A 25,360-nucleotide genomic window follows, 5' to 3' on the forward strand; every position below is an offset into this window, starting at 1 on the left:
ACAGCAAACCAGTAGCCAACATCAAAGTAAATGGTCAGAAGCTTGAAGCAATCCCTCTAAAATCAGGGACTAGACAAGGCTGTCCACTTTCTCCATACCTATTCAACATTGTACTTGAAGTCCTAGCCAGAGCAATTCGACAACAAAAGGCGATCAAAGGGATACAAACTGGAAAAGATGAAGTCAAAATATCACTTTTTGCAGATGATATGATAGTATATATAAGTGACCCTAAAAATTCCACCAGAGAACTCCTAAGCCTGATAAACAGCTTCGGTGAAGTAGCTGGATATAAAATTAACTCAAACAAATCAATGGCCTTTCTCTACACAAAGAATAAACAGGCTGAGAAAGAAATTAGGGAAACAACACCCTTCTCAATAGTCACAAATAATATAAAATATCTTGGCGTGACTCTAACTAAGGAAGTGAAAGATCTGTATAGTAAAAACTTCAAGTCTCTGAAGAAAGAAATTATAGAAGATCTCAGAAGATGGAAAGATCTCCCATGCTCATGGATTGGCAGGATCAACATTGTAAAAATGGCTATCTTGCCAAAAGCAATCTACAGATTCAATGCAATCCCCATCAAAATTCCAAATCAATTCTTCAACGAATTGGAATGTGCAATCTGCAAATTCATCTGGAATAACAAAAAACCTAGGATAGCAAAAACTCTTCTCAAGGATAAAAGAACCTCTGGTGGAATCACCATGCCAGACCTAAAGCTCTACTACAGAGCAATTTGATAAAAACTGCATGGTACTGGTATAGTGACAGACAAATAGACCAATGGAATAGAATTGAAGACCCAGAAATGAACCCACACACCTACGGTCACTTGATCTTCGACAAGGGAGCTAAAAACATCCAGTGGAAGAAAGACAGCATTTTCAACAAATGGTGCTGGCACAACTGGTTGTTAACATGTAGAAGAATGTGAATTGATCCATTCCTATCACCTTGTACTAAGGTCAAGTCTAAGTGGATCAAGGAACTTCACATAAAACCAGAGACACTGAAACTTATAGAGGAGAAAGTGGGGAAAAGCCTTGAAGATATGGGCACAGGGGAAAAATTCCTGAATAGAACAGTAATGGCTTGTGCTGTAAGATCGAGAATTGACCAGTGGGACCTCATGAAACTGCAAAGCTTCTGCAAGGCTAAAGACACCATCAATAAGACAAAAAAACCACCAACAGATTGGGAAAGGATCTTCACCTATCCTAAATCAGATAAGGGACTAATATCCAATATATATAAAGAACTCAAGAAGGTGGACTCCAGAAAGTCAAATAACCCCATTAAAAAATGGGGCTCAGAACTGAACAAAGAATTCTCACCTGAGGAATACCGAATGGCAGAGAAACACCTGAAAAAATGTTCAACATCCTTACTCATCAGGGAAAGGCAAATCAAAACAACCCTGAGATTCCACCTCACACCAGTCAGAATGGCTAAGATCAAAAATTCAGGTGACAGCAGATGCTGGCGAGGATGTGGAGAAAGAGGAACACTCCTCCATTGTTGGTGGGATTGCAAGCTTGTACAACCACTCTGGAAATCAGTCTGGCGGTTCCTCAGAAAATTGGACATAGTACTAACGGAGGATCCAGCAATACCTCTCCTGGGCATATATCCAGAAGATGTCCCAACCGGTAAAAAGGACACATGCTCCACTATGTTCATAGCAGCCCTATTTATAATAGCCAGAAGCTGGAAAGAACCCAGATGTCCCTCAACAGAGGAATGGATACAGAAATTATGGTACATTTACACAATGGAGTACTACTCAGCTATTAAAAAGAATGAATTTATGAAATTCCTAGCCAAATGGATGGACCTGGAGGGCATCATCTTGAGTGAAGTAACACAATCACAAAAGAACTCACACAATATGTATTCACTGATAAGTGGATATTAGCCCAAAACTTAGGATACCCAAGATATAAGATACAATTTGCTAAACGCATGAAACTCAAGAAGAATGAAGACCAAAGTGTGGACACTGTGCTCCTTCTTAGAATTGGGAACAAAACACCCAGGAAAGGAGTTACAGAGACAAAGTTCGTAGCTGTGATGAAAGGATGGACCATTTAGAGACTGCCGTATCCAGGGATCCATCCCATCATCAGCTTCTAAACGCTGACACCATTGCATACACTAGCAAGATTTTGCTGAAAGGACCCAAATATAGCTGTCTCTTGTGAGACGATGCCGGGGCCTAGCAAACACAGGAGTGGATGTTCACAGATAGCTATTGGATGTATCACAGGGCTCCCAATGGAGAAGCTAGAGAAAGTACCCAAGGAGCTAAAGGGATCTGCAACCCTATTGTTGGAACAACATGATGTACTAACCAGAACCCCGGAGCTCTTGTCTCTAGCTGCATATGTATCGAAAGATGGCCTAGTCGGCCATCAATGGAAAGAGAGGCCCATTGGACTTGCAAACTTTATATGCCCCAATATAGGGGAATGCCAGGGCCAAAAGAATGGGAATGGGTGGGTAGGGAAGTGGGGGGCGCTATGGGGGACTTTTGGGATAGCATTGGAAATGTAATTGAGGAAAATATGTAATAAAAATATTAAAAATTAAAAAAAATAAACACACACACACAAAAAAACAATTGACATACTAAATGTTTCATCTAGATTATTCTGACTAAATACTTCTAGATGTCTACCTCTGGCTTTTTCAGATTGTATACTGATATGGACAGCTTTATTGTGAAGTATCAGAATATTTCCTCTTTATTTAACTGGAAACAGACTAATGTAGTACCTAAAATTACAATATTAAATTAACAACTTTCCCCCCTTTTTTATTAGATATTTTCTTTATTTACATTTCAAATGCTATCCCAAAAGTTCCCTGTACCCTCCCCCGGCCCTGCTTTCCTACCCACCCACACCCACTTCTTGGCCCTGGCATTCCCCTGTACTGGGGCATATAAAGTTTGCAAGACCAAGGGGCCTCTCTTCCCAATGATGGCCGACTAGGCCATCTTCTGCTACATATGCAGCTAGAGACATGAACTCTGTGGGTACTGGTTAGTTCATATTGTTGTTCCACCTATTGGGTTGCAGACCTCTTCAGCTTCTTGGGTACTTTCTCTAGCTCCTCCATTGGGGGCCCTGTGTTCCATCCAATAGCTGACTGTAAGCATACATTTCTGTATTTGCCAGGCACTGGCATAGCCTCATAGGAGACAGCTATATCAGGGTCCTTTCAGCAAAATCTTGCTGTCATATGCAATAGTGTCTGGGTTTGGTGGCTGATTATGGGTCCCTATGTGGAGTAGTCTCTGGATGGGCCATCCTTTTGTCTTAGCTCCAAACTTTGTCTCTCTGTAACTCCTTCCATGGGTATTTTGTTCCCTATTCTAAGGAGACATGAAGTATCCACACGTTGGTCTTCCTTCTTGATTTTCTTGTGTTTTGCGAATTGTATCTTGGGTATTCTAAGTTTCTGGGCTAATATCCACTTATCAGTGAATGCATATCAAGTGACTTCTTTTGTGATTGTGTTACCTTACTCAGGATAATATCCTCCAGATACATCCATTTGCCCAAGAATTTCATAAATTCATTGTTTTTAATAGCTGAGTAGTACTCCATTGTGTAAATGTACCACATTTTCTGTATCCATTCCTCTGTTGAGGGACATCTGGGTTCTCTCCAACTTCTGGCTATTATAAATAAGGCTGCTATTAATACAAACCATTCATAGCTCTTAACAGAGACTGTCTTCAAAGAGTCTATACATTTAAAGGTAAGTGTTATAATCTCTGAATGTGAGGTCAAAGAAGAGATTTAAAAAGCAAGTCTACTAATTCCAAAGCATAAAACCTGGGCAAATAACCTGGATTTCTGATCTGCTAATGCTTGAAAATATCAATAGACACATACAATTCTAAATATATTCCTAAATACAATATTTTACTCTTTCCATCTGACAGTGTGAGGGCAAGTACAAGGCGGCAAGTGTATATCTGGCTAGAGCTACTCAGACAGGCTTAGTGTCTCTATCCCTTTACTTCACTAGCATCCAGCTAATCTATAGGTCATAAAGACATTTTTTCTCATTCCAACTTCATGTAGTTGGCTTATTAAGAGAAGAGCCAATAGGCTAAAAACCATGCCCTTTAAATGAAATTATTGAAATAACAGGCAAAATATAATAACAAGTCACTAGACTTTAGAGCAAATGTTCCCTAATTATAATCATTGAATACACAAGTGAAATGCTGAGGAGTCTATCTGCTGTAGGCCCACAGGCTCCCTCCATAGCTTCTCTTTGGTTGGGAAATAACAGAGTGGTGAATGTCCGTTCAGGTGTGTCCATAGACCACAGTCATTTTAATTAGAGTACATAGTTGTCGTCAAAGAAGGCTACTAGGAATTTCAATGGCTATATTACTACAGAATAATCTGAAAGAGTCCTTTTATTTCTCAGACTGATCGAAATCCTGGCCTTTGGGGACATGAAGGAGATTGTAGAGAACTCTCCTAAAGATGTATGCAATCTAGAGGGATGTATCACATATCCGCAGTCTGGCGTTATTAAGCTTTCAGTTCTGTTAATTTCCTTCAACTGATTCACTATCTCCCAGGCATCTTTCATATTCCATATGAGATCACTCTCATATAGTTGATAGTCTCTTCACATCCAGGTTTCTAAAAGAGACTCACACAGCAAGTAGAAGCTGAAATTTTTATTATAATTTCTTCTTATTCATAGTTTGGCTCTTGGGAAAATATATGGTAATCATAGGTACTTTAAATAATTCAAGATGAAATGGTAGAAATAAAAATCAAAAAAGTGGCATTCCGGTTTCTTTTCATCTATAAGGGATGGATTTTTGGACTTCCCAAAAGAGCAAGAGGCATAGATGTCTTCTCCCCAACAGCTGTGTCTTCACTGATATTTTCCAGTTCAACTGAATTCTACTGAGGACATCAAATGTCCATTTCATCTTGAGTAGTGTGTCAAGCAATTGCTCCTCTATTATCTCTCAGAGCCATCAAGAGAGGTAACAGTATTGCCTCCTTCTGATAGATGAGAAAGATCAGAGATACGTACCAACATGATTGAAGTTGATGAATAATAAATACTTTTGCCAATCACTCACCCAAAATCTTGGCCCACCTTCTGTGAACTAGAAACTGATGTGGACCTATGCATATTTAGTTATAAATTCAGCCACTGTGTTGCATTCAGTCAAATACTAAGTAAGACACACATTATAAGAAATAAATATTAAATATTATAAGAAAATATTGCATATTATAAGAAACATTGCAATAATTCAGGCACAAGAAGGCAAATACTATATATACTCTCTCACTTGTAGAACATATAAAAATCTATATATTAATATATACATGTACATATGCATATATATATACAATCTCTGAGAAGCAGATGAATATTATCACGTTATGATGGTCACTGTAAGCATAATTGAAATGAAGCATTTAAACCTTGAATCAAATATTTGAAGAAATAATGAGGTCAGCTCTAAACACTGGAGTGTTTTCCCAGAAAAGGTGGTCGATGCAAGTGTGCCAAGATGAGCAAGCACCTGGCACACTCCAGGAGCCATGAGGCCAGTGAGGGTAAAATCAAACGAATAGAGTTCAGTAACAGAGCATTAAATCATATGGGCAAGGCAGACTGTCCTCGAAGCCCTTTCCCTTATTTATTTGAAATCAAGGTCTTAAAAATATTAGGCAGGTTGCTTGCCGTTGAGCAGTAGCCAAGCCCTTATCAAATCATAGACTTGTTATTTTATCACCATGGGCTTCAAGGACTTGGCCAATATGTCCATTTTTACCACAAGTGTAAAGAAATATTAGTGGACACTTGTGGCCTGTAACATAACCTAGAACTCTAAACAGGAAAGCTCAGCTGGAGGGTAGATAGAGAAGCACAGAAATTCAGACAGAAATGTGAGGTAAAAAGATAAGGCTAAGTCAGAGACACAAATAAGGAAGTTGTAGAGGAAAAAGGGGAAGCCTGACACCTGGGATGCCAAGTTACAAAGGTACATGAAATCCAAGAGGAGTCTACCGTGTCTACTGTTAATGGTAGTTTATAGAGAGATGGAGAGGAAGTGGGCATTGGGTAAGCACTGACAGGTCAAAGTCGTCTTCTCCAACAATCTGTATCCATGCCTTGATCTAAATGTGGAACCAAATCTTGCTTGGTAAAAAGTAAAGAAGTTATTCAGAGTTACAGGAGCACGTATTAAGGAAAGAGGGGCAGGAAAAAGGTTACCGGGTATAGTTTACTGAAAGAAAGCCAGATTTACTGGAGCTTAGCAGGCAAGTACGCAGTTCCATGAAGATAGAATTACATCTTCAACCTCCTGGGTTCCATGTGAATTATCTTTCCCCCTACTTCTGGTCAGACATGGAAGAGTCATTGCTTAACATAATCTTTTAAGTTGCATTATTACATCTTGGTCTCCTTCAAGAATTACTTGATAGCACTCATTCTTCATAACAGTAATCGTCTCCTCATAATCATCTCTTCAGTAGTGTTTTCTAGAACACAGCTCTGTTTTACTCTTTAGAATAAGTAGATACATTAATCTGTGCTAATATGTAAGTGATTCTTGTATGTTGCTTGGGGCACTACCTCCCTCCCCAAGCATGTGTATTTTAACAGGGATTTTCTAGAGACACGAAGAAGTGAATCTATTAGTGAGCATTTTAGATACTAAGGAGGACATTTTAGTGTGATGCAAACCACATGATTTCTATAAATCCACTGTTTTTCACCGCTCAACTTTGCACACTAATAATCACTGAGCTCTGCAAATATTCTGTTTCTATCCTCAAAGTACTTGGCCTCTTAAGTAAGCTCCTTATTTAAATAATCATTCTAATCCATTCAGGAAGAATATTCTATATGCTGTATTTTATTATGTTTCTATAGAGCTTGTTATAGTGCTTGCTTATAGTGTGTGTTTATTAAAAAGAAAAATATAAATATAGTTAGAAAGTTGGTTTCATGAATTTCTGTTCTGGAAATTCAATGCTGCAGCAGGTGGAATAACTAAGTCATGAGTGATTCTGGTTTATTCAAGTTGTTTTCCTTCCACAGGAAAAAAGGAATTGAATAGGTCCTTAAGGCCAACTTAACTAAATTGTGTCCTGCATTAAGATAATGAGCACAAGCCATTGTAATGCAACGAGAAAGAAATGGACAACTGGATTCCAGATAAAAAGGCACAATCAGCTCTTAGAAACAAATAAAAGAAATAAAGTAAGGAAACATAAAAAAAAAAAAACCTTGTTTATTTCTCTACAGAGCTGACTCCTGAAGCTTGTACAATACCTGGAAAATACTTCATGAAAAGATTGATACTGAATAAAGAATAAAATCAAGAGGATGAAAATACTCACAAAATAGTAATGATATTTGCATAATTGTCTTAATATTTCAAGGAAATTTTCTTCATGCCTGTAACTAGCCATAAAAAGTTGTCTACCTCAATCAATATGTTAATATAAAGAGATCAACTCTTCTTTAACATTAAAAAAGTAGCAAGAAAATAACCTGATGTTACATAATTAGCATTTTCTATTCTATTTTTCTGTACAATCAATACCAAAGCCATTGCAGTGACATTGATCACTAGGAGCTCCTGTTCAGTTCTCAGCAAGGAGGCTTTGCTGATTCCTGAATGGCTGTAAATGAAACCCAATTCACTCTTTAAACGTTCAGATTTTGTCTTTTAATAAAATATACTTTTACCCTGAGGTCCTAAGGGTAGGACCATTTGTAGACTAAGCTGTCCTTCCTCAATACACCATGGTTTCTAATTAATTACCCTATATTCTTGTCTGTTCTTCATTTTCCCTGCCCTTTCAGGAGCACTGAATGGCATCAACTGTTTGAGCTCCACATAAAGCATGTTTAATATTACACCTGCATGTGATGGTGGAAGGAGGGAGAGAATCACTGATTAATACACAATTCACTCAAAATTAAAACATGTTGTAGGTGCAAGAAACACAAATTCTTTAGGGTCCATCTGTCACCTAATATCGTATCAAGGGAAAGGTAGCTGAAACTTTTTGTTTGCAGCATTGTTAGTCAAGTCAAAAGCTGGAGATCCTGAAGTTTTCTGTTTTCAACTTAACAGTAATCATGAACAAAATCAATTCAAAATAGATGAAAGTGCCAATAGACAGTAATGTGAACTAAAACGCCTAGTCTATAGATAAAAGCTTGATTTTTTTTTGGCTTTAAGAGAATTCATCTTTTATTTCAGGAAAAGAAAAATAAGACAGCTACAATTTTAGTTTTTTATTCTATTCTAATTGTGTGTAATAATTCTTTAAACATCAAGTCATAATGAATCTAAAAGAACATATCCTAACAAACAATACTAGATTATTTTCTCATAGACCTCTAATAATTCCAGACTTCCTTGAAAAGCCTTCTTGAAGAAGGACTTCTGAGTTCTAGAGTGAATGCCAGGAGATTCATGCCACACAAACCCAGTTCCTAGCAAGCAGCGCTTGGAGGCGTGCTTACTGTACTCAGTCCTTCCCAAGTCCTTCCAATGGACCATCTTGCTGCTTTCCTATAGCACTAACAAAATTCAAAGAGATAAATGTTTCCACAATTTCCTCCAACTCCTCTTCCTGAATTGAAAATACCTGAATATTTGAACTGTGGTATTTAGATTTTTTATCTATGTAAGTTAAAAAGATTATATGTAGAGTAGAAATGCAGGTTTTGCTCAATAATATGCATGCAATGGTGACATCTGAAGATTTGTATTATATGGCAGGTTCACTTATTGACATGAAGGTTCAAACAACAGGATATTAATATGGATGTTACTTCTTAATATCTCTATAATAATTTTTCATGCAAAAATCAAGCTATATTTAGCATGATGTCAAATGCTTAGAGATGTTCGATTTCAACTTACATGTAGGCATATTCTGCTCTATTGTTGCTAATATGATTTTTGCATGAATCTTTTTCCATTGGATAGATAGAGCCAACTTTAAATATTCATACCATAGCTATTGTCTATAGATTTGAGAAGTGGAAAAAAAAAATCACTGTTACTGACATTGAATATATCACCAGGAGATATGGAGCAGAATTCTCCCTTTAAAACCAGCACTGACAATACCAATATTCTTAACTTTTGTTTTATTAAGAGTCTAAAATTTTCAACTTGATGTTTATCTCACAGAAAGATTATTCAAAGTAGAAGGTAAGGGCAAGAAAGAATAAAGGACTAACTCTATTATTTCAGAAAGTATTATGTCCAGAAATCTCAGTTAATATGATAGCAAATAAATCTGGATAAGTACTGAAAATATCCCTTCCCTATTTCAATTATGAGATAAATATCCATGATGGGTGGTGATCTCCTCTAATTTGTAGGATATTCAAGCCATGCTAACATGAATTTCCCCTAGAGATGTCATTAAGTCATCAAGCAGAGAATAGCTATGCAGCAGAACAGACACCAAGTAAATTGTCTGAGCTTTTTACCCTCTACCATCAGGATAACAATGGAAAATTGTTAACCAATATCCCATTACAGAAGCCAAGAAACAAGATGATGGGAGAGTCAAATTGAAAGCAATATGTTACTGTTTCCATTTTCAACCTTCTTTCAAACACTATCTTGCTTATTTCTGGATAAAAGTATCATTTCAGCTGTTAGGACTGAATGTCCAGGTAGCCTAATCTCGAGAAATGGACGTCCTTACACTCTATCTGCAAGAGTCATCACCATACATGTTACATTTATTCCTTGTTAAGGAGACACTTATAGTTTATTTACATCTATTACCTTTATTCCAGCAATTATATTATACATGAAGGATTTGTAGCAGAGGCCAGTTTGTGTGACACCAGTATATTCAAAGCACAGAAATGAAAAATAATGAAAAAAAAAACAAATTGCATTTGTGATATTTAGTTTATAACATGTAGGATATAGTGTATAGTATGTGCTACATGTTATATAGTATGCAATATTACTGAGTTTTCCAGCAGTGTGCAAGATTTAGAACTTTTACCAAGAGTTTCCCTTGTCTATAACCCAGCTGACAGCATTCCAAAATTAAGACATTTCAAAAATTAGCTGAGAGAATAATCAAACAATCACTGAAGCTGATCACTTCTAAAGCTATACAATGTGATTACTTTCAGAAACAAAATTCAGTTCCTTTGGGAATCCATTCTGGCTAACAGTATGTCAATTTACTATACTTAAATCTTATTAATTCAGTTAACCTAATGAGGAGGTCTTAAGAAACTACTAGGCTTTCAAAAGTAATATATTGGAGTCTGGAAAGATTACTCTGCAGCTAAGAGCACTCAATGACCTTGCAAAGGACTTGTGTTCACCTTCTGGAATCTATGTAGTGGTTCACCTCCCCAGCCAGCCATAAGGCGCCCTGTAGGACTGTACCTCACTTTCTAGGAAGTTACGCTCTGTGTGATCTTAAGCTTAATGCATTTGTAGCCAAAGATGGACTCTGTTTGAGAGTTTCCAACTCTCCCTAAAGCAGTTTTATGAATGAGTAAAGCAATTTTAAAGGTGCCTTTTTTCAATTCAAACAATGGTAGCTTGTTCCTCTTGGCAGCATGTCTCTGCAGTTAGTGTTGGGAGGGGATTGCACTGGAAAAATTAAGTATGCTGAATTTGAGGCACAAATCACAGTTTGCCCTGTAGTGTCTTAGTTTCCTCATCTACAAATGAGGATGTTAACTCAAACTATGTCTATACTTAAACGCTTTCCCCAAATGCATCATTGAGAAAAGTAACTAATTCTACAATGGGATACTAGAGACCGAAAATGTGATCAGTGTATAGTAATCACATCAGTTATATCACCCAGAGCAAAGGTTTGTAATTCTTTTTTTTTCTAATGGAAAATATCCATTAGTGAATCCAGAAATCAGCATAATGGATCTCAACCATCATTTACCAGAATAACTTGAACAAAGTATGGAATATGAAATTGCATTACGAGAAGGAAGGACAAACACTGTCATGACTCAGAAATTTATACACATATATTCATGTGTATTTATATGCTGGGAGGCAAAAATAAATTATACTTTTGTTCTCTAATATTATCAGCAGTGCTTAAAACCCACTTATTTTAGCGTATCTATTTGAGCTAGAGGAGAGAAGCGGCTTCCACTTACCAATCGTGGGGTCATGATAGTCCGGGAACTGGTGGCTTATAAACTGCATTGTGACTGCTGAAGAAAAAAAGAAAACCACAGTCAGCCCTTATTTTTAAATTATTCACAAACATAGGTCTGCATTTTAATCCTTTCTAATGAGTAACTCTCGTGTATGGTGACTACATTAAGCACCCAGCATTACTAACACATGGTAATGATAATAGTAGCAAATAGTTTTGAAACACAGAAGCTCTATGCTATATATTTGCAGTAAATATGTTCAAAGCTTAAGTACATTTCAATCACTGGCAAAAATAGGAATATAACCTGGGAATAGGGTCCCTCAGTTAGCTCTGGCTAGTTAGTGGCGGTCAAAAAGTGCCTAGAATCCTTTTGGTCCTGAGTTTTATGATACCAGCTGAATCTATGTCTCTGTCACCAGCTGAGAGGTCAGAAGTCTGGCTTCAAATGGAACAACTCATAATAACATAGGTAATCTGTCATCTCAACTTGAAAGATGCAGTACATCTAAAACTGAAATGAAATACCCTCAGTCTGTCTCAGTAGAAGTAACGGAATGCACACCTCTTTGCTGAAGTGATAAATTGTCTCAATATTTGTATTATGACAAATCTATTTAGGTTACTTTGGCCAAAACCAATTCAGAATATCTATGATACAATTCACAGACCATATGAAGCTTAGCAAGTAGGAAGGCCCAAGTGTGGAGGTTTCAAACCCACTTAGAAGGGGAAACAAAATAATCATGGGAGGCAGAAGGAGGGAGAGACCTGAGTGGGAGAGGGGGGATGGAAAAGCGGGGGGGGGGGCAGGATCAGGTATGGGAGACAGGAGAGAAGCCAAGAGGGATAAAAGAATGAATAGAAATGTGCAGCAGTGTGTGGGGAAACCACTAGAAAGTCCCAGTCACCAGGGTGCGAGAGGCTCCCAAAGCCAAATAAGGATCACCTTAGCCAAAATGCCCAACAGTGGGGAGATGGAACCAGAAGAGACCACCTCCAATAGTTAGACATAGCACCAGTTGAAGAAGGATGGGGCCACCCACCCATCTCAAAATTTTTGACCCAAAATTGTTCCTGTCTAAAGGAAAATGGAGCAGAGACTAAAGGAAAGGCCATTCAGTGACCAGCCCAACTTGGGATCCATCCCATGTGCAGACACTAAACCCCAGCACTATTGGTGATGCCATGTTGTGCTTGCAGACAGGAGCCTGGCATGGCTGTCCTCTGAGAGGCTCTATTAGCACCAGATTGAGATACATGTAGATACTTACAGCCAAGCATAGGACTGGGCAGGGAACTTGGGGTAGAGTTAAGTGAAAGACTTGAGGAGCTGAAGGAGATTGCAACTCCATAGGAAGAACAACAATATCAACTAACCAGACCACTCAGAGCTCCCAGGCACTAATCCATCAACCAAAGATCACATATGGGCATATCTGTGACCCCAATACATATGTAGCAGAGGAATGCCTTGTCTGGCCTCAGTGGGAGGGAATGCTCTTGGTCCTGTGGAGTCTTGATGCCCTAAAGAAGAGGGATGCTAGAGGGGTGACATGGGTGGGTGGGTGGGGAAGCACCCTCTTGGAAGCAAAGGGGAGGGTAGATGTGATGGGGAGCTCATGGAGGGGGTACCAGGAAGGGGGACAACATTTGAAATGTAAATAAATAAAATAATTTTTAAAATGCTGAAATTGTCTTTAGATCCTTCCCTTCTTATATCCCTCAGACAAATAATGTAGATATCCTATCTCTCTAAAACACATTTCCAATGTGCCCAGATTCATAAGCATAGTGCTTATGAGTGACTGACTACCAGGGTAACGACCATGGCTTTGAACTTAGTATCAGCCTGTAGGATTTTTCATAGCCACCCTATCTCTCAATCTAGTTGTGTGTGTTGAACTACTGAGCTACTCCCTTTGAGCAAGCCTTCACTACATGCTCTAGAATAGTATCATTGTCACAACGCCCAGTCTTATGCCCCAAGCTACAATGAACCAGTTTTAATGTAACCCTCTTCTCATCTAAACCTCAACTTTTGTACTTCTGTGTTGTATTTTTTGATAACTCAATTTAGCAAGAGTTCTGTTGATTCTATTTAGAGAGACTCTGCCTCCATTTAGATCTGACAACTATGTGAATGTGAAATGTTCCTTACAGGACCCGGTAACAAATTGTTTATCCCCAGCTGATAGCACTAGCTTGCGACATTGTGAAAATGTGTTAAGTGGAACCTATGCCTCAAGATCTGTTTTCTCCATTCCATGTTTCAGGAGAGTCGATCACCTTGCCTTCTCTCTGAGGAAATCCACTGAATCTTCTTAAGTTGAGTCCATCCTGATCCTCCTTAACATTGCCTGCACAGGGTTCCATCTGCCACCTCCATCCCGATCACTGGCTGTAATTCTCTGCAGTGTTTGATGTATTTAGCATTTAGCTCAGTTCCACGCCCACATTTTCTTCTATTGTAATAGATCCTTAATAAAATGAATGTTTTCTTTTGTGCCTACTTTCTAATTCTGGTTTCTTTAACAATACTAATAATGTTATCTTTTCAAATATCACACTATTTGATACATAAACTTAACATTTTTATCTAAAATCTACTAGGAAATGCTATTCCTAGAAGCTTTCTGGACTATCAAAAATATCTACATAATTATGTTAATTAGTTACTATATATTTGGGAAGAGTTTGGAAGCTAAAAATCATTTGAGCACATCTCAGAGAAAAACACATCATCACTTTTAAAACTAATTGGTATATTTAAGTATCAAACTTATAAATCACCAAATTAATATCAAAAATAGTCTGTCAGAGTCAACTACTACAGCTGTTTATAAAAACATAGAGAACATATATTTAGATGCTTGGATGCTTGCTTTAATGGAAGCCTGCTGTTTATTGGATAATTGAGAAAGACCTTTAATTATCAAATGCTCTGGCCTGCCACTGAGACAGAACCAAGGAAAATGAAGCCAGCTTTTGTGGTTTCCAAAACTTCAGAAACATAATTTTAGCAGACTGGCATATAAAAGTTTCTTTAGTGTTTTCAAAATGAGCATCTAATTGAACATTTAATAGCCATTTTTAGGGAAATAATAAGCAAAAAAATCATGAAAAATTAATTTTAAATATTCATGTTTAACATACACACACGTGGTTCATTTCAAGTTAGTAATTAAAAGAAACTTTACGCTTCTGCAATGAAAGGGATAGTTCTGAAAGGCTCCCATTTGCTAAAATAACAAAAGTACATTTAGGAATGAATTTTCATTTATGACATGAATATACAGTAGAAGTGGACAGTTTCTATCTAATAATTTCTATTTACCTAGGGATGATCTGCTCACAAGAAGACATTGGAAGTTATTACCTGACCCTGATGGATTCACAGGCAGCTACTTTTAAAGGGTTTCTTCTGTCTAGCCAGAGAGTGTCCCTCCATACATTCCTCCTGTTAACTTCCCCACATACACTGTGCTGTTATTGCGGGGAGCTATAGAACATGGGAACAAGTACTCAGGAAAATCCCAGCATAAGTTGGAAATCAGCCTTTTGATCAGAATCTAGGACATCTATGAACAATACAAATGAAGTACAGCTGGAATCTCAATTCAAATGTGTGTTTTAGAAATTAGGTTTTGCACCAGGGCCAAGAAGTGGGAGTGGGTGGGTAGGGGAGCAGGGTGGGAGGAAGGTATCGGGGACTTTCGGGATAGCATTTGAAATAAAAATGAAGAAAATACCTAATAAAAAATTGGAAAAAGTTTTTAAAAAAGAAATTAGGTTTTGATACACTTGTCTTACCATTTGTTTGTAATGTAGAATTGCTCCTTTGGAGAGCAATGTTTAATTACTTTAATTCTGTGCATGAACAATGTGTCAAACTGGAAGCTTCACCAAGTATGTTCAATCATAGAAAACAAAGAAAAGACTGGAACATGAAAACTAAATGTGACACACACATTTTAAAAAAATTTACCCAGACCTCACCACATCTGTCTTTACTTTTCCTTAAAACACCACAGAATATCTCTAAAAGAAGCAACTCAAGACTGAGACCAAGACACAGTTTAGAAACCTACTAAGCAGTACCCTCTCCTGATGGACCAGATCCTGCCTTGATAGTCAGAACACTTTATAGCATTTACTTACTTGAAATAGTTAAAACTTTCTGCAATAACCACAACTGGATAATGGATGTGTTTATTATGTTCAAAGATTCGCTTGCAGTAAAGTCATTGTCAGCTTACATTTTATAGCTTTACAATTTCTATGAGTGACTGCCCTGTAGAACCCAGTGGGAGGCCATCGCTAATACCCAGGATCAGAATGCCAAGAGCAAATCAGGACACTAATAGGAAGGTCCAGGAATTGGTTAGACTTCCTAAAGCTTCTAACAGTCTTGATCAAAATTCTGCATGTAGATCACATAAAATGTGGAATTAGAACATCTGACTTGTTGGGCATCAGTGGGAGGAGAGCCCTTGGTCCTGTGAAGGCTTGATGCCACAGTGTAGAGGTATGCCAGAGCGGGGGGTGGGGGGTGGGAGTGGGTGGGTGGGTAGGTGGGGGAGCACCCTCATAGAAGCAGGGGCTGGGGGATGGGATAGGGGGTTTCCAGAGGGGAAATCTGGAAAGGGGATAAAATTTGAAATGTAAATAAATAAAATATCCAATAAAATATCTGCTAGCACTTTAGATTATATACAAATTTCAGCTGAGATATAATAAAGACAATTGTTTGTTTTGAAAATAAAACATATAACTTGGATATCAAATCCAACCATTATACTGTTACTATGTGCTCAAGTGTTTTTCTTTTTTTTCGTTGTTTGTTTGTTTGTTTTGTTTTGTTTTGTTTTTTTCAAGACAGGGTTTCTCTGTATAGCCCTGGTTGTCCTGGAACTCACTCTGTAGACCAGGCTGGCTTCGAACTCAGAAATCCGACTGCCTCTGCCTCCCGAGTGCTGGGATTAAAGGCGTGCGCCACCACTGCCCAGCTACAAGTGCATTGTTTTTACTTGGGAAGCATCAGTAGGTGGTGAATCACTTATGGGTATGGACATCTGATTTCTCTTTCTTTTTAGTGTGGTATTTAAATTCCTTCTCAAACCCAGGACAAGTGGCAAACAGAGGTTCAAATTAACATAACAAAGCAGGCCTGGGTTCCTAGTTCTCCCTACATCCCTCAGTCTCTACTTGTTACAGGGTATGACTGACAATTCCTAAACTTCTCCAGCCCAGGAGTTCTTTCTTTCAAAAGCTGAAGAAGAAACAATGTGATTAGTCCTGGGTTTCAGAACCCCACATGAATGAAAAACTGAAATAAGAAAGGAGAGATACGATTGCTTCAAGGTATGATGGGGGAGAAAGTTTATTGTAGATAAAAGGAGACAGATTCAGATTTGGGAAGGCAAAGATAATCTAATCTTAATTTCTCATTGACTATTAAATCTTGATGTATGTGAAGAAGCCAACAAAGCTCTTGAAGTTAGATCTTTAAACTCAATGCAAAAAAAAAAAAAACAAAAAACAAAAAAACAAAAAAAAAAACAACCAAATAATTTTTCTCATTGATACTACAGGTCAAATATGGTCTAGATTTAATATATTAATGTTCTTATAAATGGTGTCTACTCATTTAGTATCTTCAGCTTGACAACTAAATATTATTTGTCTAAGGAAACAAAAAACAAAGATTATCATTTAATTAAAATGTCTTTAACTGACTTAAACAAGAAAAATATGTTGTACACTACAAAACTTCAGTTTAGGCTCGTCACATTTATTGAGCATCTATGATGAACTAAAGATGATTATAGTAAATTAGCAGAATACATCTTTCAAATGTACTGATTCCAGTATCTTAGAAACTTCAGAATTAGTAAATTCAGATGCATGCATGCAGAAGCAGGAAGGCAGATGGAAATGTGTGCCTGTGTATAAACAGAATGTATGAGAACACTAGTTTCCTACTTGTCTTAAAGGCATTTCCTAGTGGAAGAGGCAAATGGCTACAGCAAAGCCCTTGTCTGCACTACAGTTCCTTACTTCTCATTCATGTCAAAGTTGAGCACACAGAGAGGAATGGATTCCTTTCATCAAGTGGGTCTCCCACACCCTCAAGCACCACTGAAACTATGACACGGTGTTAGCAGAGCAAGGAGAGAGAATTCCTGAATGCCTGCATAAGAAGATCTTAGAAGAAATGTTACAAACACTACATATTCCCCTGTGGGCTTTCCATCATTATAATTTAGTCATATGCCCAACCTTGTCTGTAATGCAGCTGCAGGATATTTCAAACTATATACTGATGGTTTAAGAAATAATTATTTACAAGGGCTGTATGTAAATTGCTGAATGAGATGTTCTTGTAGGTGAATTATACAGCCATTGAGAAAACTAAGCAACAATAATAACAGAAAATAAGTCCTGCTTTGTGGTGTGACAACTTATTTTGATTGATTTATAGACAAAATGTATATATGTGGAGAGGAAATTTGATGAGAAGAATTGAATGGACTATAAACTTAATACAAAAATTTAGAAGTGAAAGAAAGAAGATTTTGTTTTACTTAGGTGCTATCTTTTGATTTCTAAGATTATTACAAGAATTGTTTAATAACTGCATAAGAATATTCTACCTCTGTAGATATAAGAATTTACTAAAAGCTAAGTTATATATAGCATAACAAAATACTTATAGATTTCATATAAAACTTTTGCTTTATTGGTGGTTATATAATTAAAATATTTTGTATAAATGCAGTGATTCCTAAAATTTTCTAAAGTCTTCAGTAAATACACACAATGACTAAACACCCCTCAAAACAGATTAAACTTCCATACAATAATACTAATAAGAGATTTATAAAGCAAACGTATACTTATTTTATTTGACCTCTCATTTCTTTGTATCTCTTAATTCAAAATTTTCACTTTATTATTTAGAGGTTGCCATAAGTTACTACCTTGTTTTCTAGTTAACTTTAAGTCAACTGTTCTTCTTTTGCACATTGCAGTATTAATTCATCAAATTTACATTTCTGAGAAATCTGAGATTATCATATATTATCCTCCTCCTTGGAATGTTAGCAGTTTATGGCCAGAGGCAGAACTGTCAGTTATAAAAAAGGAAAATCACAAAAAGAATTATTTTCTACAGAGTAAAACACAAAACAGCTGCACAAGAGCAGATCATTTATTACCAATTCTCCTAAGCACACCCACCCTTCAGGAGGAATTTGATTACTTATAGAAAGCACTAGACTGAAGCATTCTGCATAACTATATCATCTAAGAGCAGAGCAGAGAATAGTCACTACCCCTCTGGGAAAATACGAAACTAAGATGGAAAATACGAAACTAAGAGAATTTTCACCAGGGGTTAGTCACTCTTTTCTCTTTCAGGGAGTGTGTTAAGACTTAGAAAAATTACTTGAACTTACCATTTTTATTTTATGGTGGGCAAAGCAAATTAAAGCAGGCCCTAGATTATTTATTCTGCTATGCTTCATACTCCACTCCATTGTCTTGTCCTTGCCAAAACCGGTATCACCTTGCCATCATCATTATCATTGTCTCTTCCTCTTCTATGTGATAGTTAACTCTGATTCAGTCTCTGTCATTAGAATTATTTTCTCATTCTGCCGGACTTCCAGGAATTCTTCATCCCCCAGTCACACTCCCCTACTGAAAGACCTTAGTTGATGCTATGCTCTCTGCCTAGACTGCTCTTCTGTTAGACATCTGGGGTTCGCTGCTATACACTTTCATATCATTACTCACAGATAGGCCTCTTGGTGGCTGATCCAGCATCTCTAAATTTAAATAAAACCCACACTTTCTTGCTATAACCTGCTGTCAACTTTGTTGACATTAATTTTTAACCTTAAATATGTATTACATAGTACACACTGCTTAAGTATTTGGGATATATTAATGAGTGACATAAGCTAAAAATGTGGAGAGAAGGACAGAGGAATGCTGATAAATAATATAACTTTGCATCCATATTAATGACTGAATGTTGACAATGCAATGGAAAGAATGGTTTTCATTGGTAATTATTAGAATATGTGGTGGTTTGAACATGCTTGGCCCATAGGAATTGGCACTGTTAAGAGATGTAGCCTTCTTGGAAGAAGTGTGCCACTGTGTAGGTGGGTTTGAGGGATCCTAGTGTGCAAGGCCCATGCAATGTGGAGAGATCCTCATCTTGGCTGCCTGCAGAAGTATCTCCTCCTGCTGTCTTTGGGTCAGAATGTAGAACTCTTGGTTCTTCCAATCCCAAGTTTGTTTGGACGTTGCCATGCTTCTCACCATGATAATAATGGACTGAACCTCTGAAACTGTAAGCCAACCCAAATTAAACATTTTCTTTTATAGGAGTTACCTTTGTCATGGTGTCTCTTCACAGCAATAAAACCCTAACTAAGACAGAGTATCTAAATATGGTAAAAGAAAATTCTATGGGAAAAATTTAATGTATTTACAATTTCGAACACAACTGAAAATATCTTATTTCCACCATTAGAGATTATATTCATATAACTTCTAAGAAAGATAATTTGATTGCTGTTCTTTACTTTTCAGAACAATACTTTATGACCTGGCACCAACTTCTGTCTTAAAGTTTCCACTGCTATGATAAAGCACTGTGAACAAAAGCAACTTGTGGGACATGAAGATATTCCAGCTTAAGATCCTAGGGTTTAATCACTGAGGAAAGTCAGAGCAGGAGCACAAATGGGGCAGAAACCTAGAGACAGAAGTTGATGTAGAGGTTATAAATAGATGCTGCATACTGGCTTGTTCAGATTACTTCTACAATGCAGGATTACTAACCAAGGGTGGCACTGGCACAGTGAGTGAAGGCTTTCCATATGAATCAATCAAGAAAATTCACCAAAAGCTTGTCCACGATCCAATCTGGTGGAGTCATTTTCTCAATTGAAGTTCCTTCTTTTCAGATGATTCTGGATTGTGTCAAGTTGGTACAAAATTATAGGTATATTAAAAATTGGGGTACATCTTTTAAAATGTCATTGCTTAAAATTAACTTGGGGTTACAGTCTTTAAATTAAACAAAAGTCTTTAAATTAAATGAAAATAATTTGTTTAGGATGAAATGTTTCGCTATCTGTTTAAAAGCCTACAAGTTGGGCATTTTATTCTATATATTTCAAGAAGAAACAAGTCAGCAGGTCTAAGATTTCTGTTTACTCCAGGTTGTGGATCTACCAAGGAATCAAATAGGTTGAGTCATAGGCTTCCAAAGCTACATTTTTTTTCTAATTTACTCCAATTCTTTTTTCTTAAATGAAAATGTGTGTTTGTGTGTCAAAGTTGTCTTCTAAGTACATGAGCATACAGAGAATGCCTACTTTTTTTTATACTCCATATTTTTTCCCTGCCCCATACACCCTTTGATTATTTCACATCCCATACCTCCTCCCCATCCCCTGTCTCCAGGTAGATGTCCCCACCCCCCATCCCACCTGACCTCTAAATTCCCTGGGGCCTCCAGTCTCTTGAGGGTTAGGTGCATCATCTCTGAATGAACACAGACCAGGAAGTCCTCTACTGTATGTGTGTTGAAGGCCTCATATCAGCTGGTATATGCTGTCTGTTTGGTGGTCCAGTGTTTGAGAGAACTCGGTGTCCAGATTAATTAAGACTGCTGGTCCTCCTACAAGATCGCCCTTCTCCTCAGCTTCTTTCAGCCTTCCCTAATTCAACAACAGGGGTGAGCTGCTTCTGTTCATTGGTTGGGTGTAAATATCTGCATCTGACTCTTTCAGCTGCTTGTCAGATCTTTCAGAGGGCAATCATGATAGGTCCCTTTTTGTGAGGGTGCCATAGCCTCAGTAATAGTGTCAGGTCTTGGGACTTCCCCTTGAGCTGGATCCCACTTTGGGCCTTTCCCTGGAATATACCCAAAAGATATCCCACCATGCCACAGAGGCACATGTTCCCCTATGTTCATAGCAGCCTTATTTGTGATAGCCAGAAGCTGGAAACAACCTAGACAGAAGAATGGATACAGAAAATGTGGATCAGTTACACAATGGAATACTTCTCAGTTATTAAGAATGAGGACATCCTGAGTTTTGCAAGCAAATGGATGGAGCTAGAAAATATCATCCTGAATGATGTGACTCAGATCCAAAAGGACATGCATGGTATGTACTCACTAATAAGTGGATATTAACCAAAAAAAAAAAAAGTACAGAACACCCAAGATATAGTCCTTAGAACTCAAAAAGGTCAACAAACTGAGGTGCCCAAGTGAGAACACCTCAGTCCCACTTGGGAGAGAAAAGAAAGCAATCACAAGTGGGTTGGGAGGGAGGGACCTGGGAGGGAATGCCTACTTTTTGAATAACAAACGAATGAATCTAAAGTCCTGTCTTATCTCAAGGTCAGCCTCCGGGAAAGAGTGTCATCTGATTTTTCTGTTAGCAGCTAATTTCAATGTATTGTATTCAAATAACATCAAAAGTGTATGTTGTTTTCCAAAGGTGGCATGACTGAAAGCTGAATTATACTGGGGTGCTCAGGAGTCATCTACTGAGAACCTTCAATGAAAAGTCATTCACCTGAAACATCCTAAGATCCCTGCTGAAGTCAATGTATTGTGAGAAGTAAAATATGTTTATCGAATCAGCTGAAGACTTCTCAATTTTCACTGTAGCTTTCATTGTTGAAAACTGCTTGATAGATTATAAAGAATGCTGACTGGACTGCCTTCTCTGGTCCCAGTGGGGAGGATGTGTCTTGTCCTGCTGTGACTTGATGTGCCAGGGTAGATTGATACCCAGGAGAGGCCTCCACCTTCTCAAAGGAGAAAGAAAGAAGGAATGAGGGAAAGGATTGGGAAGAGGGGGCTGTGATCAGAATGTAAAGTGAATAAATTAATCAATAAATGGGGAAAAACAAAATAAGTAAACTAAAATACAGAATGCTGTTAAAAACTGAGTAAGGTTTATTCTAAATGAGCAGTCGAGCCTCCTTTGCCTTTCTGTAGTTGATGTATTTTTACCATGTGATTTTTCTCTCTTCTCTTTGGAGGTTCTATGAAATTAGGATTCCAAAAGAGGTGTCCTGTACTGGTGCTATGGTAGCTTCTGAATGCAAAGCATACATCAGAAAATTTAAATCCAAAACCGTTAAATACAGTAACCAGGGCACATATAAAAACTGCGTTAAACTTTCCAAACCAATTATTATCATCTAAGAACAAAATCGTCCCAGTTCAAAGATGGACAGAATATCTAATAATGCAATTTACTTGCTCATTAGCCATAAGACGTTCACTAAGATGAAGGTGTTTCTCCGTTCTCCTGTATGTATGCAGATAGGATAGAGAGCGGTGAGGAGGGAGGGACATAGATTTGAAGAATAGTGTACAGACTGGATGGTGGTACCATTTGGTTGAGCGATGATGCTCAACTAGAGCTGGAGAGGAGAGTTGAGTCTTCAGTTCTCCATTTTGTTTTTTTGATATCTCCCTTTCCCTTGCATAGAATTCCTGTTACTTCCATATTTTTCCATAAACTACTGCTAATACAGAGAAATCCTGCCTTCCAGCCTTTAAAACATCTATTTATCTTCACTGACTGATATTAGCAAATGATTGATGAAACAGAGAAATGTAGTGGATATTGAAACTCAATATTACCAGTCATTGTTTATTTGTTCCATGCTGACAACTTTGTACTCAGTGAAACAAAAAAGAAAAATAGACACTTTCAACAATCTTTTCTGAAGTCTTTTGTCATTTAGAAAAGGTCCCATGTCTTTAGGTAATGAATTACTATTGATAATCGTGTGTCTGTACTGACATCTGTATATATGCCATTCTTTTTATCTGCATTCTTAAGGAATAATTAATGGAGACAATTATTAGAACTTCTTTTACATGATGGAACTGCAGACTGTTCTGAAGTTCTCAGAGCTTAATATGTGTGCAATTTATCATAGGAGTTACCGAAGACAATCTTATATATTCTATACTAAAAGCAATTTATTATTTGGCATTATACAGATGCATCCTGTCAAGATGACAATCTTTTAATAAAATTATATCCTGTAATTTTAGAGAATTACTAGTAAAGAATAGATACCATGCACTTAGAGTTGAAGACTTCTTTATCATAGGTTTAGAATAATAATAACAAAGTATAACACCTGTGGTTTAAGTGTTTCTATCATAGTTGACAATGCCTAAGCAGTCTTCTTGACTTGAGGGTTCCCATCTTACATCTGATAATTCTATAATAACTAAAAATTGGTGATATACTAGCCAACTGTTTTGTGAGCTTCCTAGCTCAGAGTATTATGGAAGTCCTAGCTCTCTTCTCTTATTACATTATCTTTACTACCTGAAGTTATTTATCTTGTACCATTAATGCTTCAAAGTTCTGGACTCACTTTCTGAAACTGTTATTTTTCCTCTTTCAACTCAGAGTTATTTATTAAACAAGAGAAGCCTCACAAGGAAACTCTGACACCAAAGTATGTAACATTCTGTATTCTTACCACATCATATCTATTTACATCAATAATGGCATTAAGTATATTGCCACGTGCTCTGGTAGAGTCAGTTTAAGCTGAGAGGCTTGAAAGTCACTCATGAGGCAAAGAACTTCAAGGAAGCTCTCCTCCTGGAGTCTGGCGTTCCCTCTAACCCATACATTCATTTTCCATTCCCGAGTTAGTCTAGTGTATGGATCCACGTGCTCTCTCTCAGTATTTTCCTATTATATGTGCCTTTTAAGATTGAATTCTGACATAGCTAAAGCCTTCCGCCAGTGTTCCAACAGTCCTAGAACGTCCTTGAGCAAGACCATGGGCTTGAAATTCAGTAAGAATGTTGCTAATCAGAATAGCCTCTGGTACTACACTATCACTTTGAATAAAAGCTAAGTCACTCCCTTACACAGGAATTTACCATCACTAAGGAAGAAGGAAGTTTCAGACCAAAGGAGAAACCAGAATAGATACTTAGAACTATAGCAAAGTTACACCCATACACACGTATTTACAATGGCCTAAGGGGAAGGTGGACTATACAATAGACTAAAATAGGAACTATGGCAAGGGCTTGAAGGCCTCTAAGATTAGTGAATCTTAGGTGGAGCCCTTTTTGATCCCAGATGTTATAAGTGAATTCTATCCCAGGTGGTTCCCGTTAGACCTTTCATGTTAGCATTCCTCTGTTTTATGTAAGATTCCGGTTACCTCATTTGTACCTTGCGAATATGTCACCCAACTTCCTTATTGTCTTCTGCATAAAAAGTCTGATGCTCGATTTGAAAAATACATTCAGATTCCACACAACCTCTCCTGTGTGCATCTGTCTGTCAATTCATCCTACGCTTTGTCCACTGGCGACTAGACCCATTCCACGCAGACAAAGGGGCCCAGAGGGTCTGCGGCAGTATATGCTGATTCTATACATTCTTTATATGTTATTTTCATACAACTTTTGATGTGACAAAATCTAAAAGCAATGGTTAACGGATTAGAGGTAATAGATAAGATTTAGGATAATTCTGATACATTGGAATGAAAGGTCAAAACTGAAGGAAGTGATGGATTGTTGTATAAATATTATGTTGTAGTTAATATAATAATATAACAATTATAAAACATATCACAAGTTAAATCTTGTATAGCATCCATTCAAAGAGATGTCAGTGTTGAACTCAGATATACACAGTTATATGACACAACTAAATTAGGCATTTAGGATAGATTATGACAACATTAATAATTTTCAAGGTATTACTTACTGTTTATGCTGAATATTTAAGAGAAATGAATGACTCTTATGGTTACAACAAATCTTAAGCTGTATTATATTCGACTCCTCTTTCACTACTACAATCCTGAGGTGAGCAGCTGACAGCAGGGATTAGTCTGCTAGCCTCCAACCCATTGGCTTGGGCACTGACTTCCCAGAGAATCAAGCAGGGAACCAGCAAAAACAGGTCATTGTTCAATGTAAACTTAAAGAATTGAATCCTAGCTATTCTATCTAAGGCTGCTGTTCTTAAACCACAACAACAGTCAGAGACATCCATTCAGAGGAAAATGGAGTCCTCCTTTCTGAAACTATACCTTTATAAAACTGT

At 37.4% G+C, this 25,360-nt stretch overlaps 1 protein-coding gene across 1 annotated transcript in view; it reads right to left on the reverse strand.

Moving 5' to 3' along the window:
- Positions 1-25,360, reverse strand: part of Rit2 (Ras like without CAAX 2) — a 351,795-nt gene that overhangs the window by 264,734 nt on the left and 61,701 nt on the right. The window contains exon 2 of the mRNA XM_021150801.3: positions 11,206-11,262. Coding sequence (XP_021006460.1) covers positions 11,206-11,262 — 57 coding nt within the window. The remainder of the gene's footprint in view (positions 1-11,205; positions 11,263-25,360) is intronic.

The sequence above is a fragment of the Mus caroli genome, unplaced genomic scaffold, assembly GCF_978045245.1.
Source record: "Mus caroli unplaced genomic scaffold, Mus_caroli_1 scaffold_19, whole genome shotgun sequence".
In the NCBI taxonomy this organism is placed as follows: domain Eukaryota; kingdom Metazoa; phylum Chordata; class Mammalia; order Rodentia; family Muridae; genus Mus; species Mus caroli.